Source organism: Chroicocephalus ridibundus, chromosome 5 (genome assembly GCF_963924245.1).
Source record: "Chroicocephalus ridibundus chromosome 5, bChrRid1.1, whole genome shotgun sequence".
In the NCBI taxonomy this organism is placed as follows: Eukaryota; Metazoa; Chordata; class Aves; order Charadriiformes; family Laridae; genus Chroicocephalus; species Chroicocephalus ridibundus.
In genome coordinates, this window is record NC_086288.1 from 43,927,467 (window position 1) to 43,944,372 (window position 16,906).

At 54.1% G+C, this 16,906-nt stretch overlaps 2 protein-coding genes across 2 annotated transcripts; both read left to right on the forward strand.

The window, feature by feature from the left end:
• Positions 1-375: 375 nt before the first annotated feature.
• Positions 376-5,013, forward strand: LOC134516292 (homeobox protein not2-like). The gene is made up of 3 exons (XM_063336297.1): positions 376-628; positions 3,757-3,965; positions 4,855-5,013. Exons 1-3 carry the CDS (start codon positions 376-378, stop codon positions 5,011-5,013), a joined length of 621 nt encoding a protein of 206 aa, XP_063192367.1.
• A 3,455-nt stretch (positions 5,014-8,468) lies between these two features.
• SMYD5 (SMYD family member 5) lies at positions 8,469-16,622 on the forward strand. The gene is made up of 13 exons (XM_063336783.1): positions 8,469-8,638; positions 8,809-8,917; positions 9,577-9,716; positions 9,949-10,070; positions 10,771-10,840; positions 11,266-11,370; positions 11,849-11,911; positions 12,100-12,170; positions 12,470-12,576; positions 13,139-13,195; positions 14,060-14,154; positions 14,437-14,507; positions 15,125-16,622. Exons 1-13 carry the CDS (start codon positions 8,525-8,527, stop codon positions 15,261-15,263), a joined length of 1,263 nt encoding a protein of 420 aa, XP_063192853.1. The 5' UTR covers positions 8,469-8,524; the 3' UTR covers positions 15,264-16,622.
• Positions 16,623-16,906: the final 284 nt, after the last annotated feature.

Here is a 16,906-nt window from a genome sequence, read left to right on the forward strand (position 1 = left end):
GCTTTGAGTGTCCCTGATGAAGGAGTGATTGTTGGTGTGAGTGTCTGTGGGGAACGAGTGGGTTTCAGCGTCTATGAGGAAGGAGCAAGTGTTGGCATGGGGGTCTGTGGGGAAGGAGAGCGGGTGCCTGTGGTGGGAAGACGCAGGTGTGTGGGCGGGTGTCAGTGGAAGAGCTGGTGTGGAAGGAGAGATGTCCGTGGGCTTGTCGGTGGGAAAGAAGGGGTGTCCGTGGGGATGTCGCTGCAGGCCAGCGGGCGTGGGGGCAGCCCCCCTTGGCCCCCCCGCCGCCGCTTTGCATAGGAGCGCGGCTCATCCCACCCCATCGCGTCCTCCATATAAGCCGGCGGGGCCGGCAGCCGGCACACTGTCCCGGCCATGCTGCACAGCCCGCCGCGACCCCGTCCCGACCCGCCGTCCCCCAAAACCCCCTTCCACATCGAAGCGCTCCTCGCCCGGGAGCCGCCGCGACGTGGTCCCGCCGCCGCTGCCTCCGCCCCGCCGCCCCCGTGCTGGCCCGCGGCGGCACCGGGCCCCGGAGCGGGGCTGGGACCGGGACCGGGACCGGGACCGCTGCTGGGCGGCTGGGGCTGGGGCTGGGGCTGCGCCGTGGCCGGGCGGGGCGGTGCAGGTGAGCGGGGGTGTGTGTGCGGAGGGCTCCCGTCCGGCACGGGTCGTGGGGGGTGCGTGGGAGCGTGTCCGGAGGATGGGCAGGGAACGGGGGTGTCGTGGACGGGGCTGGAGTGCAGGCGGGGGGAGCGGGGACCTTCCAGCCGGGCGCTTGGGTGGCATCATCCCCGATAGAAAATAAGGGGGTTTGGTTTTTTTTCCCCCATCGGCTGTAGTTTCATTTCTCGCAGCCCCTCGACCAACCCCAAGGTAAAGAGTTGGGTTGGGGCTGTGGAAAACGAAGGAGGAAGAGCGAAGAATTTCTTACTAATTATTTTTCCCCACTGTAGTGATTGATAATTGATACTAGCCATTTACCCCAAACATGAAATGACTTCGTCAAGCGGCACCTTAATGACACGATTTACATCCTTCAGGCTTGACTGCAGCAGAAGGTTTCGGGTCAGGGACAGTCCCTCCCATGTCCACGCGTGCCCCCACCTGCATTTTAGGGGTCGCTTTGCACACACTGGCATTTATTTCTCTTTTCATGTACTGGAAAGACACCACAACGCCTGTGTTTTCATCACACCTGCAGAAACCTCCTGTAATTTCCCAAAGCCTCATCCCTGAAAGTAATTTCTGCCCTCTGCTGTCGTGTGGCGTCCCCTTTTCTCCCAAAGGTGCCCCTGTCTGTCTGTAATTTTGCTCTCATTGGGACCTCTCACAGAAATGTAAGTACTGAGTGTTTTGCAGCACCCAGCCCTAAAAACTGTTTGTATTTTTAGTGCAAAAGTCCCAAAGGAAAAAGGTTTTTGTTCTCGATCACTGGGTAAAATTTATACAGTTGGTGATGGACTATATTGGGTAGTCCATCAGGGTCTCCGTATTTTCACTGAGGGGTACTGTAACGTAACCTGAGCAAAAAGACTAATCTGTTTTAATGAAATACCTCTATTCAGAGTATTTTTCTTGAAATCAAGTATCTTCTTAGTATTCAGAGTCTGATCTCATTGCTGCCCAGACAAAACCTGCAGTCAAGCACATATTTTACTTGTAGAGAGAACACTTTATTTGATCCTGATAGCTACACTAGTCAGATACCAAAAGTATTTGCTACTCTTGTTCTTTTTTTTAACTACTTAGCATAACTATTTAATCTATTATTTCTTTTAAAAGACAGCATCTGCATAGTTGTGTGTTAATCTATGTATTATATCAAATATACAGGTATGAAAATATAGTTAAACAATTTGCAAAGCTATTCCCACAAAGTATTTCATGTTTGAAATTACACTTGCTATTATCCCAGTATTAAAATAGAAAAAAAATGTGACAGGTGAAATTATTTTAATGATGAAAATAGTTTTAAGTGCAATTACGGTTGTTAAGCTGTCAGGTCTCCATCCCACAAATCCTTAAACATGCGCAGAACTTACACCCAATTAACGAAAACTAAGTAGGTCAAGGTGCCCATTTGTGCCTGGAGAGTATGACAACATCAGTCATTACAGGAGAGATAAGTAGCGGGTGTGAATCTGTGTCATTATGTGCAGTATTTCTATAAAAGTTAAAGAAACTTGGCTTTCCATGATCTAGATACATCACACTAGGCCAACGTCCCTCGTGGCTGCTGTTGCTGTACCCTGGTGTTACTGGGCAATGACTCTGGCTGAGGGGGACCTCTGCGAGCTGCTGCATCCAACCTCTGCTCAAAGCATCTCAGACAGATGGCATCGCCCCGGGGCTGAGATTTCAGAACAGCCATGGTGGAGAGCATTAATGGCCTCATCCTGCAAATCCATACTGCTTACAACACTTCCCACACAGAAAAGTCCCCTTGGCTGTACTAGCGTGTTCTTTCTCAAAGTTAAGCGTGTTCCTGGGTGTTGGCAGGACAGAAGTTGTGGTACCATCAAACATATCTTAGCGCTGGCCTTGTCTGGTTCCTAATATCTTCACAACTGTACTTTGATTCTTGGCGGTGTTCTCATGGCACCCAGCGGTCTTGTCTGTGCAGGCAGGTCCCGCTGCCTGGAGTCTTTCTGGGTGTCGGGACAGGAGCCAAGTCCCCAGTCCAGCAGTTTTTGGCATTGAGCAAGATGGGCTCAACTGTCTCTCCAGCACTTCACACTCAGATGTGCAAAGTCTATGCTAATGTTTCTGTGCATGTCATAACTCCAGAACCAGCATCTTGGATGTTGAGGGTTTTTGCCCCCTTTACTCAGCCCTTGACTGTGGTCTCCCTGCCTTGCAGTCCTCCTGGCAGTGAGATCTGGCTTCAGTGAAGGTCCTTCAGGAGGACAGAGCTGGATGGGGATGAGCCCTGTGGCTCCTGGGGGATGGTCGGGGGTAGCAATCACACGCTCCTTATGTACATAGAGATGGATGTGAATCAAAGTGTGCTGGCAGGATGAGGGCTTTAGAAAGCAGAGACAGCACTGCTTTTAGGCTGGTGCCGGCTAGTCCTGTGACAGTGCTGGTGTTGTATTGTATGTTAATTAGGTAATTATGGTTATCACCAGGCCACAACTAGATAGGAGACTGAGACCAGATCCACTTCTTAGTCCTGCTAATGCCTCTGCACACGAGGAACTTTATGGATCAGTTAAACCTACTGAGACCAAAGGACTGAGGGCTGGGATGAGGACCTGCAGAAGGGCTGGTGACTCTTGTCTTCATGAGGCCAGTCTGCCAGCTTCAGTATCTTCTCCTGAACCCTGGCTGACCATGGGTGCCAAGGGAAGGGTAAAAGCAGGGGCCAGCATGGGGTAAACTGTTACAAAGATCCTGTATAGATGGAGGTCAAACCCTGCTCACCTCATCGAGACTTGACTTCTTTGGGTTTGGCTGCATGTCCAGGACTGTCCTAGGCTGTACCTGCGGGTAAAATCATAGAATATGTTGGAAGGAACCTCAAAAGATCATCTGGTCCAAGCTTTCACGGGAAAGGGAGCCTAGATGTGATGATCTAGGTAGGGACAGGGTAGTGACATCCCTGCTTTTCTTTTTGGTGCCCCCTTTAGCGCATAGAGCAGCTGCATTTGGATTTCAGCTACAGCTGAAGCAAGCTGGGCTTGGCACTTCAACAGGGCTGGAGGAATGGCCTCAAACATGCAGACCCTTTCAATTGCTACTTCTTTCTGGCAGGTCTGGAGTTGTCTCCCTGTGTAGGGGCCAACTCACTGGGCCCTGCTGTGCCTTGGAGGTCCGGGGGGCCCTGCAAGATAAAGAGGGTCCGCACTGTCTTCAAACCAGAGCAGCTGGAGCGGCTGGAGCAAGAGTTCCTCAAGCAGCAGTACATGGTGGGCACAGAGCGAGTTGACCTGGCTGCAACTCTGCATCTCACAGAGACTCAGGTAAGAAACGGGGGAGCTGGGGATGGCGGCATAGATCCCGGGTCTGGGTTTTGTCTGCGGTGATTCCCCTGCTGTGAAGTGCAGCGGGAGGAGGACATGATGCAAAGTGACCTGTGGGACTCCTTGCTGCAAGATGACATTGAAGCCACATGCCTGGAGGGATGTGAGCTAGGTTTAGATGGTTTGTGAATAAGAGCATCCTTTTCTTAATCCATGAAGTGGAACAAAAAGCATTTAGGAGCACAAACCTGCTTGCTTTAGAGTTCAAGCTGGGTTGGACTAATGTATCTACATTGTTATGATCCTCTGGAGACAGTTTATGCTTTAAGTGTCCTTTTATAATACTGGATCTAAATATTTTTTTTCTGCTCTTCCCAGTATGTTTCTGCCCTTCCCACTGCAAGCTGATTATTTAGTGTGGAAAGGAGGAGCCATGTGATCTTCCGTAGTGGGATCCAAATTCAGCTGGGAAAAGGGAGAGTAAAGCAAGGGCGGTTCTGGGGGGTCAGGGAGGGTGCGAACAGCACAGGGAGCAGGGGCAGGGGGTAGGTGGGTGCCTCATCATGCGCTCTGGCAGTCCTGCAGGGATAGGTTCAGTGGCTCATGGGAGCTAGGGGTGGTGCTTCCTTCATTCCCGTGGCCAGAGCCTCCTCTGTGCGGCTGCGTCCCCCTCTCCCCGGGTCCTTCCTCCCAGCACCAATCTGCCCATCGTAGTGTGACCTCCTCCTGCCCGCATGCACTGTGCCCCGAGCAGAGAAGGGGTATGTCCCCCTCTTTAAGGAACTCTGCTTTATGGGGACATTTGCCTCAGAAGCATGTAGCAACGGCCACCATTGGAAAGGGACTCCTGGAGACCTTGGATTAAACTGTTGTGCCATCTTCCTGCTAGGTGAAAGTCTGGTTCCAGAACCGGAGGATCAAATGGAGGAAGCAGAGCATGGAGCAGAAGGCAGCAAAGCTGTCACAGTTTGGGGTGACACAGCCTGCCACTGCAGACTCGACAGACATCAAGGACCACGAGGAGGACACCGTGGATGTTGAGCTTTGAACAGCTGATGATATTCAGCTGCCACTGTTGTTTTTTCAGCCTTGTCTGCTCGATGGAGATACAGGGGATGCAGGCACATTGGGGCTTCTTTGGTCCAAGTGAGACGTTACACTCTCAATCCGAGAGCTGGAGCTCCAGGACAAACTGCAGCTGGCTGGGAGGAACCCCCCAAATATTGTTTGGCTGCTGTTCAGTAGCCATGTGCCGTAATTCCTGGGGCTTCATCACCAGGCTGGTTGTCCTTGATGGTGCCATAGCTGTGGCAAGGCATGTGATCTCCTGTTTGCTCTTCAAGCACCAGGACACACAAAGAGTTCCCAGCAGAGAGGCTGGGGTGACAATCAGACGGTGCCTCTGACAGCTGGGAACATAAGGGCATTTGAACACGGGGTCACTTGCGTTGTGTGTGGCTGTGTGCTCCTAAGAGAGAGACCTGTGCTGGCAGGAGAATCAACCCTACTTGTTTTTCCTGGTCAACTTGACTCCCATGTTTGATGCTTAGATCACAACAACCCAAAAAAAAAAAAAAGTGAAAATTGAGAAAATTGGCAAGCCCTTTGCTCCCACCCACAGACTATCATTACTCTTGCAATAAGATGAACAGGGTCTGATCCTGCCCCTGGAACATAAGTGCCTCCTCTTGTCTGGTGCCTTGGTGCATTTGTGCCTTTGTTTTGGCTTCCCAAACCTGGGGGGCAGAACCTGGTGTGTCTCTGACTTCCGGCATCACCTTACTTCGCCAAGGTGTGCGTGTGCTGCTGCAGCAGGGAATGAGGCACTTGGTCTGGCTGAGGTGTGGGGATCAGGGCTGTTATAAAAAGGCAGCTTTCCAACACCTCTGGTGCTTCAGACGACCCCCTGCCCCTCGTCCAGATGTGCCGATTCTGGCCCAGACGGCAACTGCTCTGTTCTCTCCTCATTATACATCCAGGTGCCATGGGAAACAGCACCTGGAGTGTTCGGCGAGCACATCTGTAACCACCTGATGCAGTTAGCAGTTGCATTTCTGGTGGGTGGGAGGGCTTTGAGGGGTCAGGTCTAAGTACCTGACCCTCCCTGTCTGTGTGTTAGCAGCTAAGTGCTCTTAGGCCAGGCTGTCAGTGCTCAGGCTGTCACCTTGCCTTCCCAGGTCTGCCCAGGGTACCAGGCACCACGTCCTGTCAGCTCAGGATAATTTATTCCGTCTCTTTCTGACGCAGAACACTGTATATCACTTTACTCTTATATTGTTATTTATAGGAATAACCTTTTTTTTTTCCCCTCTTAATAAGTGTAACTTATTTATTTGCTTTGCTTCTTAATAAAAATCTAGTGTATTTTAAAAAGAGAGATGGGACTGGCTGGTGGGAGGCAGGGTTGGGCAGCTCCTTGGTTTCTGAGTAGGCAGAGATGCCTTGATGGCATCTTGCCCCCACAGCTGCCAGCGATGGTTTACTGATCCTTTTTGCCGTGTTTCTGAGGAAATGGAGAAAAAAAATACAACAAACGCACCTTTTCCTCCTCCTAATAAGACCTCCGTTGTCAAAAATAGCTGCTTTCTAACAGCAGAAGTCACAAAAGGATGATTTTTTCTTGAAAGGGTGATTTCTTCTTGCACGTTTTCATTCCTGACATGGTAATAGAAATATGAAAGCGGGTTTTTTTCCCCACACCTGTGTGTTTGTTGGTAAACCTGTGCGCCCGTCTCAACATTTGGAACATTTGGAATGGAGTAAGAATAGCTTTTAAAGAGATCAGCTGAAAACCTGTAAGCATCAAAACAGAAAGGAAACATATTTCTGAGTACTCTCTTTAATTTTCAACTGAAATTATTAACAAAAAAAAACCCCAAAAAACAAAAAACCCAACATATTTTCATCCTTCACACAAGTTTGAGGAGTTTTTCTTGATAACTGTTTCAGACAAAATAAATGCTAAAAAAACAGGTTTGTTTTTTTTTTAAAGTTGATTGATGGCCTCATATTATGGGTGAAAGTAGATAACATGAGTTATTATCTCAGGACCAGTTCCTGCAGAGATAGAACTACATTTATAGTAAGAAACGTAATGCCTGGTAAGCGTGGGGTGCTGGGGGTCGGGCTGCTGCTCCTGGAGACCAAGGACCTCTGTATGCAGGTGGACGTGGCCAAACCTTCTGTACCGCCGCGGCTCTGCCGGGCTGGTGCTTCAGCAAACTGAAGTCCAGGAGAAGGTTCCCACTGTGCTCTGCAAACACTTGACGCAGAAGCAATCCTGGCCCAGCTTCACAAATACTTCAAATCAATGTTGTGAGCACCAGGGCTTGTGCGGTGACATGAAGGACACTTTGAAGTGTTGTTGGCCAGGTGTCCTGGCCAGCCGTGACACCAGGCCATGACTCAAGCTGGTGTTATACGCGTGAAATGCCCTGCCACTTAGCACTGAAACCTTAGACAAACAGGGCACACATAATGCTGTTATTACAATAATGGCTAGTCCTCCTCCTACATACAAAGATGTAATTGAAATAGGAGTCATAAGGTAGCATGGTCCATCAGCGTCTAGAACCTTGTAGGCCCCTGGGATGGGCATTGCGTGGCAAAACAGTGCCCTGCACAGCCTGCTGCTGGCTTCACTGGGGCCATCCCCCCAAAATAAAGATGGGGAAGGTGTCCCTGGCAGTCTGTCTGTCCCTTGTCGCCGGCCGGGTGGCTGGGGAGGTGTCCTGCTCTGCGGCCATGCTTCCCCATGGGCTGCTGGCCCGGGCATGGGGACGGCGGGATCCAGCCAGCCACACAGCGTTATCACTGCAGTAACATACCAAGTCCTGCTGTCCCTGCCACAAGCCGACAGTGACATCTAGTGACTCCAAAACACCCCAAGACGCCCCGAATGCGAAATCGTCCCATATTCCCCATACCGCTGCAGCCGCCTGGCTGACGGAGAGCAGAACCAACTCCGAACGGGCGCTGGCAGCGCAGCTGTGAATTAGTAAATACAACTAAACCCGCATTTGCGTGGATTTTAGGCGTTTGCAGACAGCCTAGCAGGAGGTAGCGAGGGCGCAGGGAGCACGGTAGTGTGTTTTGAAGGTTTTTTGGGGTAAAGTCGGGCCAGTTTTGGGTGCGCAGCGGCAGCTGGTGATGCCTCCTCGCCCCGTGAAGGGGTACCTTGCGTTCCCGCCTGACAGGGACACGAAGGCTATCCCTCCCCCAGCTCTACGATTAAAAAATAATAACAATTAATAGGGGCAGCAAGCCTCTTATCTGATTTTGAAGTGGCTGTAGAAGCGACACAGACCCGTTTCAGGGCTTTTTGGCGCTGTTTTTGGAGAGTGGCGGTGGGCTGAAGGGAGGGGTAAGATGGCGACCAGCCCCCGTCCGCCCCGGGGCGTGAGGGGGGTGATGGCGGGCGCGGACCCCGCTGTGGGGGGAGCGTGATCGGCAGCCATCTTCGTGCGGGGCGGCTGGTGAGGGGGGCGGAGGAGGAGGAGGAAGAGGAAGAGGCGCCGCCCGCCCCCGGCGGGTCAGAGCGGGGAAGTCGCCGCCCGAAGATGGCCGCCGCGGCGGGGGACGTGTGCGGCGCTGCGCCGGGGAGCCGCGCCGGGGCCGGGGCCGGGGCCGGGGCCGCGGTGGCGGCGGAGGCGCGGTTCATCAGCAGCGCCAAGGTGAGCTCGGCCATCCCGGCCGGTCCCCTCGCCGCGGAGATCCGTCCCTTCCCTCACGCTGCGGCAATTTTTTTTAGGAAAAGAGGGATAAAAACGCGAGGGGATGCCCTCAGCTCCCGGGTGGGTTTCGCCTTCGGGTGCGTCCCTGACCCCCGCCTCTCCCTCGGCAGGGCAAAGGCTTGTTCGCCACCAAGAACATCCGCAAAGGGGAGATCGTCTTCGTGGAGAGGCCAGTGGTGTCGTCCCAGTTCCTCTGGAACGCCCTGTACAACTACCGAGGTGAGCAGCCGGCGGTGGTGGCACGTCCCTGTCGCCCGCCCCGGCGAGGTGACCGCAGGGTCCCGAGGGAGCTGCCCGGTTTTCAAGGAAAGGGTTTGGGTTTGTCTTGGCACCACCAGGAAGGTGGCCCTGCTGCCATTTCTGCTTCGGCACTAAATGAAGGGTTGACAAGTTGAAGGCGCTGGGGTCGTTTGAGGGCTGGTGACTTCCATCAACCATGTGCCACCATCGGGCACCATCTACGTGGGAACACCCTTTTTTTTAGTCGTATGGATGCTAATCCAAATCACACTGCAGAGTATAGCCCACAAAGGTGCCAGTGTTCTCCAGAGGTGCTAGAACAACAAAATGAGGGTTGTAAGGGCAGGATTTTAAACTTTTTTGTCCTACCTAGACCCTGCTGTCTGCCAAGCTCTGTTGTGGGTCAGCAACATGGAGACGCTTGCCATTGTTCGGCCCTTAACCACTTCTCGGTATTACAGAGCAGTAGGTGAGGGCTGGGGGTTTAAATTGCATCAGAAATGGTCTTTCCTATGGAGGGAGCAGCGAGAGACCAGTACCTCCAGCTCGGAGATGGTGTTGGTACCATTCATGCTGTCTTGCCCTGGGCCTTGGCCTCTTTTCTCACTGTGGCGTCTGTCCGTCATGTCTCCCTGCAGCCTGTGATCACTGCCTGCGGGCTTTGGAGACGGCGGAGGAGAATGCCCAGCGGCTGCTGGGGAAGAGCTCACTGGTGCTGCCTCACCCAGAGCAGTGCAGTATCCGGAAAGACCTGCACCAGCAGTGTCCCCGGTGCCAGGTATGGGGCTACTGGGAGGGAGTGTGGTCTTGTTGGGGTTTCTGACTCCTTTACAGCATCTAGCCAGGCACTTGCGCTGCCCCGAGGTGGGTGTCTGCCTTTACCTTCTGCATCACCATCACGATAGATAAAGAGTTGGGGCTCAGATGGTCAGGGAGGGGGCACAGCTAGGCCTAGGACCCCCTTTTCCTGCTGCTGTAGCCAATGCTGGGTGCTGTGCCCCTTGCTCTAGGTGACGTACTGCAGTGCTGAATGCAAGCAGGCCGCTTTGGAGCAGTACCACCAGGTCCTCTGCCTTGGCCCATCCCGTGACGATCCCACGCATCCCCTCAACAAGCTACAGGAGGCATGGAGGTAGGGCACTGACCTGCCTGATGCTCAACGGGCAGAGGAGGTGGCTCTTCTGGCTGGATGACACTGCCTGGAACCAGGGCTGAAGACTGTCCTTGCTTTGCATCCCTGCATGGGGTGGCTGGAGGGTGGTGGTGGCCTTGGGATTCTGCCCAGCTCTACCTGCTGGTTGGGCAGGAGGTGAATTTGTGTCGGCAGCACAAGGGTTTGGACACACAGCTGAGGAGTTCCTATTTTTCTCCCAGTAAAGAGCTAGAGAGCACTGAGCTGCGCATCCCTCGCTCCTGCAATTTTATAGTGCTCCTGCAGATCTCCAGCCTCTAGGAGATTCTCCTTGTAGCACCCCTGTGGATACATAAGTTGCTGTCCCTGCTTGCAGATGGCAAAATGGGCACAGACAAGAGAAATGACATCCCTGACACAAAGCTCGTCACAGACCTTACCTCTCGCTGCAGTCCTGGGCTTTGTGTGGGACTCAGACTCTAGTTTAGCAGGATGGTAGTGATTATTTGTATGCTCAGAGCAGGCAGGTGGGTGCAGGCTTCTCGCCCTGAGTGGTGCTGGATCCCCACTGGCCATTTTTGTGTGACGGATGAGTGCAGGCCTGACCACATGGATGGCAGTTGCCTCTGCCTCCATCCAGCTTTTTATTTCCATACCAGCACTGACCTGCTCATCTCTCTTCTTCGTTCTTATCCCCCAGAAACATGCATTATCCACCGGAGACTTCCAGCATCATGTTGATGGCCCGGATGGTCGCCACCGTCAAACAGGTACATCTGCAGTTTGGAGCCATAGCTGCTGGTCTGTGGTTTCCTCATTCCATTGTGGCTATTATTCCCAAGGACTGATCTCTTCTCTGGCAACTGTCAGGGTCTTACTTGAACAGGTTTCAACGTCTAGTGGTCCCTGTTCATGGAGACAGCAGGTGGCAAAGGAGGGTCCTATGACCTGAGCCAAGCAGGTCTTTTTTTCCATATCAAAATAGTTAGTCAGAATGGAATCTTTCCTTTGTGTCTGTTTCTTTGGCTTGGCTTTCTTGGCACTTAATTTGACAATAAACTGCCACCATGCAGCTGCTTCTGGTGGTTTTTAATAGCAGGGTGCATACCTTTGAGCTCAGTGAGGCTTGTCCTTTCATGGATGGGGAGGAAAGCAGTGTTGGTGCAACACCTCTGCTTGATTATTCCATTTTCAGGCTAAAGACAAGGAGTGGTGGATCAAGGCCTTCTCCCAGTTCTGCAATAAGACAGCAAATGAAGAAGAGGAGATTGTGCACAAGCTGCTGGGAGACAAATTTAAGGTAAGACCCTGGCAGCAGTTGGATGTATTGAATCCCCGAGGCTGCCCTCTCCCTGCCTGTGTCTGTGAGCCCACAGGTGCAGAGACCCCATTACAGCTGGGATGAGAGACACTGGAAATCACAAGCTCAAAGTGGGGACATAAAGCCCCCCATTAGGGGCTGACTGACCTGACAAAGAGGAAACAGGTTGCTTTAGAGGTCTTTGGGCTTGGGTGTTTTAGTGGGACTTGCTGTTTGTTGTTGTGGTGGAGTTGCTTCTGCTGTGGGATGGGACAGTGTAATATTTAGCTGCTGAATAGGTGGCTTTTGCTGCTAAAATGAGTGGCTTTCACTGCTCTGAGGGCAGCAGCCTCCAGCCTTGCAGAGGATGAGGAGCCTGACTTCTGAGCCTTCTAGCCCATCCTGCGCTCGGCTGTCAGCCTGGGTCCGACTCCCAGCAGCATCTCCCTACCCTGATGGTGTTACCATGTCCTGACAGGGCCAGCTGGAGCTGCTGCGGTTGCTCTTCACTGAAGCCCTTTATGACGAATATCTCAGCAGGGTGAGTTTATCTGCCTCCCAAATAGCTCAGGAGTGTGGTGGGACCCTCTGGTTGGCCAGGGCTTCCCCTGGGCCTCTGCCCATTCCTTGATTCCTCCAAAGCTCCCTGTGGGATTTGAGGTGCTTGTAGAGCCGGGTGCTGCTGCAGACTGGCCTGGGCTCAGCTGCTTTCTCATCTCCCTTCTGCAGTGGTTCACTCCAGAAGGCTTTCGATCCCTCTTTGCCCTCGTTGGGACCAATGGCCAAGGCATAGGAACAAGGTAATGGGGTTTTCTGGGTGCTCCTTGCAGAGCAGCAGAGATGTGGCATGGAGGGGATGTACAGTCTGTAAATCCATGCTGGCCTGTGTAATGGCTAGGTTCAAACGTAAGAGAGGGGGATGGAGAGGCAAACTTAAAGGCAGTCCTTCATCTTGACTGTTTCCAGCCCTTTTGTGTCCTTCTGCCAAACCTTGGCCACTCAGAGCCACTGAGTTTAACCCTTAGATCCCCCATGTGAGGTCCCACCATATGCTGACAGCACTGTGGGACTGTAACGGTGTTCCTCTGCTTTTTAACAGCTCTCTGAGCCAGTGGGTGCATGCTTGCGATGCGTTGGATCTTCCCATGCTGCAGCGAGAGGAGCTGGACGCCTTCATTGACCAGCTCTACAAGGACATCGAGAAGGGTGAGGCTCTGGCGTGGCCGTGGTCAGCATCAAGCAGTGCCGTTTGCAGGAGACAGCTGGAGACTCTCGCCAGCATTCAGGGACTAGGAGGGGTTCCCACTGGGGACTGGGAGATCCCACTTCCCCTGGTCCGTACAAGCCATGCCTGCTGCCTTGGCTTGCTATGTGGGTAGGGTAGGTCAAGTTTGTGGGCAGCATGACCTGCAGCAGGTTGGGGTGGGTGGAGGGCTGATCTGGAGGGATCCTGTGCAGAAAAGTGCCATCTAAACTAAATGGTCAAAGACCTGTTTATCACCTTTTTGGCTATGTAGCTGTGTGAGTACACGGACAGGCCAGGGAGCGCACATTTGACCCGGGGGTGCAATTCTTCATGTCCTCCATGCCCTCCCAGTGGGGAGGGAAGAGTGCTTTGGAAACCACCCTTCAACACCTGTCCCTCAAAGCAGCGTTGGCTGCGTGTGTTCAGCATTGCCAGACATTCCTTTGTGCTTGCACTGAGCTGTGCATCTGGAAGAGCCAGAATGGCCCATGCAAAGCTCTAACCCCTGTGTCTGTGCTGCAGAGTCAGGAGAATTCCTCAACTGCGAGGGATCAGGTCTCTACGTGCTCCAGAGCTGCTGTAAGTAACACAAGGACTAGGAGTAAAACCAATAGTGAGGAGGGGGATGTCCTGGGCTAGACTGGCTCACCTCTTTCTAAAAGCCTCTGGAGAAAGGGGTTAACGCTTCCCATCCATGGGATGTGATGGGACAGGATGTGATGGGTGCTGCCCTGGGTCCTCTCTGCTGTCTTGGGGTCTCCTAACACCTTACCTAGCTATGAAGTGGTCAGTCCTGGCGTGAATGGACTTGGATGTGATACGGGCTCCTGGAGCCATGTATGCAGTTAACAAAGAGACAGCTCCATCCTGTCTGAGTGAAATGGAGGTGAACAAACAATTAAGGGAAGGAGTCTTTCTTGTCTGGGCCATGGGGACATAGGAGAGGATGTCCCAGCACCTGGAGCTGTCTTCTTTCACTCCTAAGTGTTAATGGCAAAACGGGATGAGCAGAGTGGGGACTGGCTGCTGGGAGAGTGGGAACTGGGGCAGAAGTACAGCTCTGTGCATCTTTCCTTCAGCACCTGGAGGTAGGGGATGCTGCTGTTCATCCTGGGGGTTGATCCAGGACAGCTTGCTCTCTCAGTGGTTTCTGGGGTCTGATGGAGAGCCCTGGCCCTGCACCCTGCTCCACTGAAGCCCCTAGTCCCCAGTGTGAGAGTGTCACGCTGGCATCCCCAAGGTAGATGGAGTGGGTGCAGCATTGGTGCTGCCTTATCCTTAGCCAGGCTATGGCCCTCCCAGTTGGAGACACTGGATCCCACATGCCTGGGCCACACAGAAGGGCAGGCACAAGCCCACGGGCTCTGTGGGGTCTCTGAGCCTGCCTCTGCCTTCCCGTTTCTCTGGAGACACCCTCACAGCTGCATCCTGGCTTCCCTGCAGGTAACCACAGCTGCATCCCCAATGCGGAGACGTCCTTCCCGGAAAACAACTTCCTACTGCATCTGACAGCTCTGGAGGACATTGAAGCAGGAGAGGTGAGACAGTGGGGCCTGGATGAACTTGGGGTGGCATCGCACCATGGGAGAGGGGCTTCTTGCTGCCAAAGTGCAGATTGCGTTCTGTACATCCCTCACGGACCCCAGCCCCATACCCCCATCCTCTTGCATTGTCCTGGCAGAGGAATTCATGCCTCGTCCTGTGTTGGGGCTGCCAGACCCCTTGTTTCTGCCTGTCTCTTGGAGGGACCAGTACAAACCGTGCCCCTTTGGGTTCGTGGGAAGCAACTCTCAGCCCGGTTTGTTTCTCTTTGCTCGCAGGAAATCTGCATCAGTTATTTAGACTGCTGTCAGAGGGAGCGGAGCAGACACAGCCGCAACAAGATACTCAGGTAGGGGCTGCTTGGAGGAACCTGGGGGGACATGGTACCCCTTTGCACCCCCAGCCAGTCAGCCTGAGCTGTGTCCCCACCTTGGGGCCCGGTGTGTGGCTGTGCATGAGCTGGTGTGCAAACGGGTGTGCTCGTGGCAAGGTGTGCATGCAGCACATGGTGCTTTTTGGGCTTCGTCCATGCTGCCATCAGACCATGGAGGACTTGTCTCCGAGTGAGGCTGGAGCTCCCTGCTCTCCATTCTTGTGGGTTGTAGCCCCAAGGACCGAGGATTTGCATCCCCCCTGCCTTGCTCCGCTCTGCAGTTGGCTCCCACAAACCCTTGCTGTCCTCACCCACCTTCCTTTTCCTTCTCCACCCTTCAAGGGTAGGGGTTCCTGCTGATGGTCACCGTTGCCATGTCTTGTTACCCCTGCAGGACTGAGAAATCCCCCTGTCCACCCAGACTACCTCCACCTCACCTGAGCCCAGCATGACTGAACCCGCAAACTCCTGCGGGTTTAACATGTTCAGCCCCTTCCTGGCTGCTCTGTCCCCAACGCCCTGCCTCGCAGCAGTGTTGCGGTTGTGCCTGTCTCAATGCCATCACTCTCTCCTCCTTCCTTCCCTCCTTCCAGGGAGAACTACTTGTTTACCTGCTCGTGTCCCAAGTGCCTAGCGCAAGCTGACGATGCTGACGTGACGTCGGATGAAGAGGAGGAGGGCGAAGGGGAGACAGATGATGCTGAGCTGGAGGATGAGATGACTGACGTTTGATCCTGGCCCCGGGCGAGAGGGAAGGGACAGGGGGGTCCTCTGGGAGGCAGCAGCTTTAATACTAGAAACAGGGTTGTGTTGTGGGGTCGGGTGGGAGGCCACGTGCTGGTGGTGGGTGCGGAGGTCTGGTGGAGTGGGGCAGCGGGGGAGCCGGAGGCAGGCCCTGCTCCCACCTGTCCTGGTTGTGCACTGTGCGTGTGTGTGTGTGTCAGGCCGTCCCTGTCCTCCCTGTGAGGACAGGCTGTGAGCTGGTGGCCCCCTGCCACATCCTGGTCCCTGGAGGGGCCAGCTGGTGCTTGCAGGGGAGGCTGGATCTGGCCAGCACCTGGGCTGGGGTAGGGGACATCATGGTGGTTGCCTTGTGGCCACCTCCGAGGCTGCTCCACTGTGTCTGTGCCGGCCGTGGGTATGGAGGAGCATGTCCTTTCCTACCCCACAGGGACGAGGGGAACGTGTGTGTGTGTACATGTGTGCGTGTGTGTGTACGTGTGTTTGTGCACGAGGGGTACTATTTAATGTCTATATTAGCACTATCTACACGCTAAGGAGCTGGGGTCCTTATATATACTCCATTCCACACCTTGGCTCGGCGCGCAGCAAGGGGCAAAACGATTTTGCAGGTGGGACAGAGACACCTTAGAGGGTGTCTCAGATGCCCGAGTCCAGCAGGGACAGTGGGGCTGACCCTGGCAGACACCTCCCTCCTGCTTCGGCCGCATCCTTTACGTGATGCAAAGCCCTGTGCAGCCATTGCTGGGCTGCTGGGGGAGGGGGGAATGGCCAGGCTGCTGCTGGCCTAGAGCTGACAGGGGCTGTGGTGTTGCGTAAGCAAAATCACCGTCCAAAACCCAAAAGGCGTTTGGGGTTTTGCAGAGAGCGAGCCGTCCCACCTGGCTGTCCAGCTGTGGGCTGCTTCAGGAGCCGCCGTGGCCAGGGATGCAGCATGGTGCTGCATCTTTCCCCGCACTGAGCTTAATGGGCCCACTGTGGAGATGTCACCGGCAGCTGAGCGTTGTCATCCATCCCATGCTGCCAGCCACCAATGAGACCACACCAGTCTGCGGTGTCCCTGTCTGTGGAGCACGCGGCCGGAGGGAGAAGAGGGCTCCAAGCAACTGGCAGGCAGCAGGCTGGGGACATGCCCGGGGTATTTTTCTCCCTTCTTGGATTTTGGGGAGGTGTTTTCCTGCTGCTGCTTCCTCCGAGCCTGTGGCAGCTGGATTGCAGGACCGAGGGCAATGCTGTAGATGGGCACTGCTACACTACCACCACCGCCAGCCCTGCACCCTGCTGCTCGTCCCCAGCCGTCCTGGGGCCACGACCCCTTCAGTGTTTGTAATAAACCGAGACTGGTGAGAAGTCGGACCGTGTCATTTGTACTGGTAAACTGGAGGGTGCCGAGTGCAGAGATGAGGGCTACAATCCAGGGGCTGGTCCCAGTGGGGACATGAAGGTCTGCGGATGAGGGAACAGATGCCCACTGAAGTCTGGGCTTTGTGTCTGTGATCAGCTTGCCCTTGGGGGACAGATGCCAGAGGCAATGCTGTCCTGCGAGGCTGTTTGTGGCCCAGCGCATGGGTGATCCATGCTGCATCAGGGGTCTGATGTAAGCCCTGCCCTGGCTGCAGGAGGCACCTTGGGAA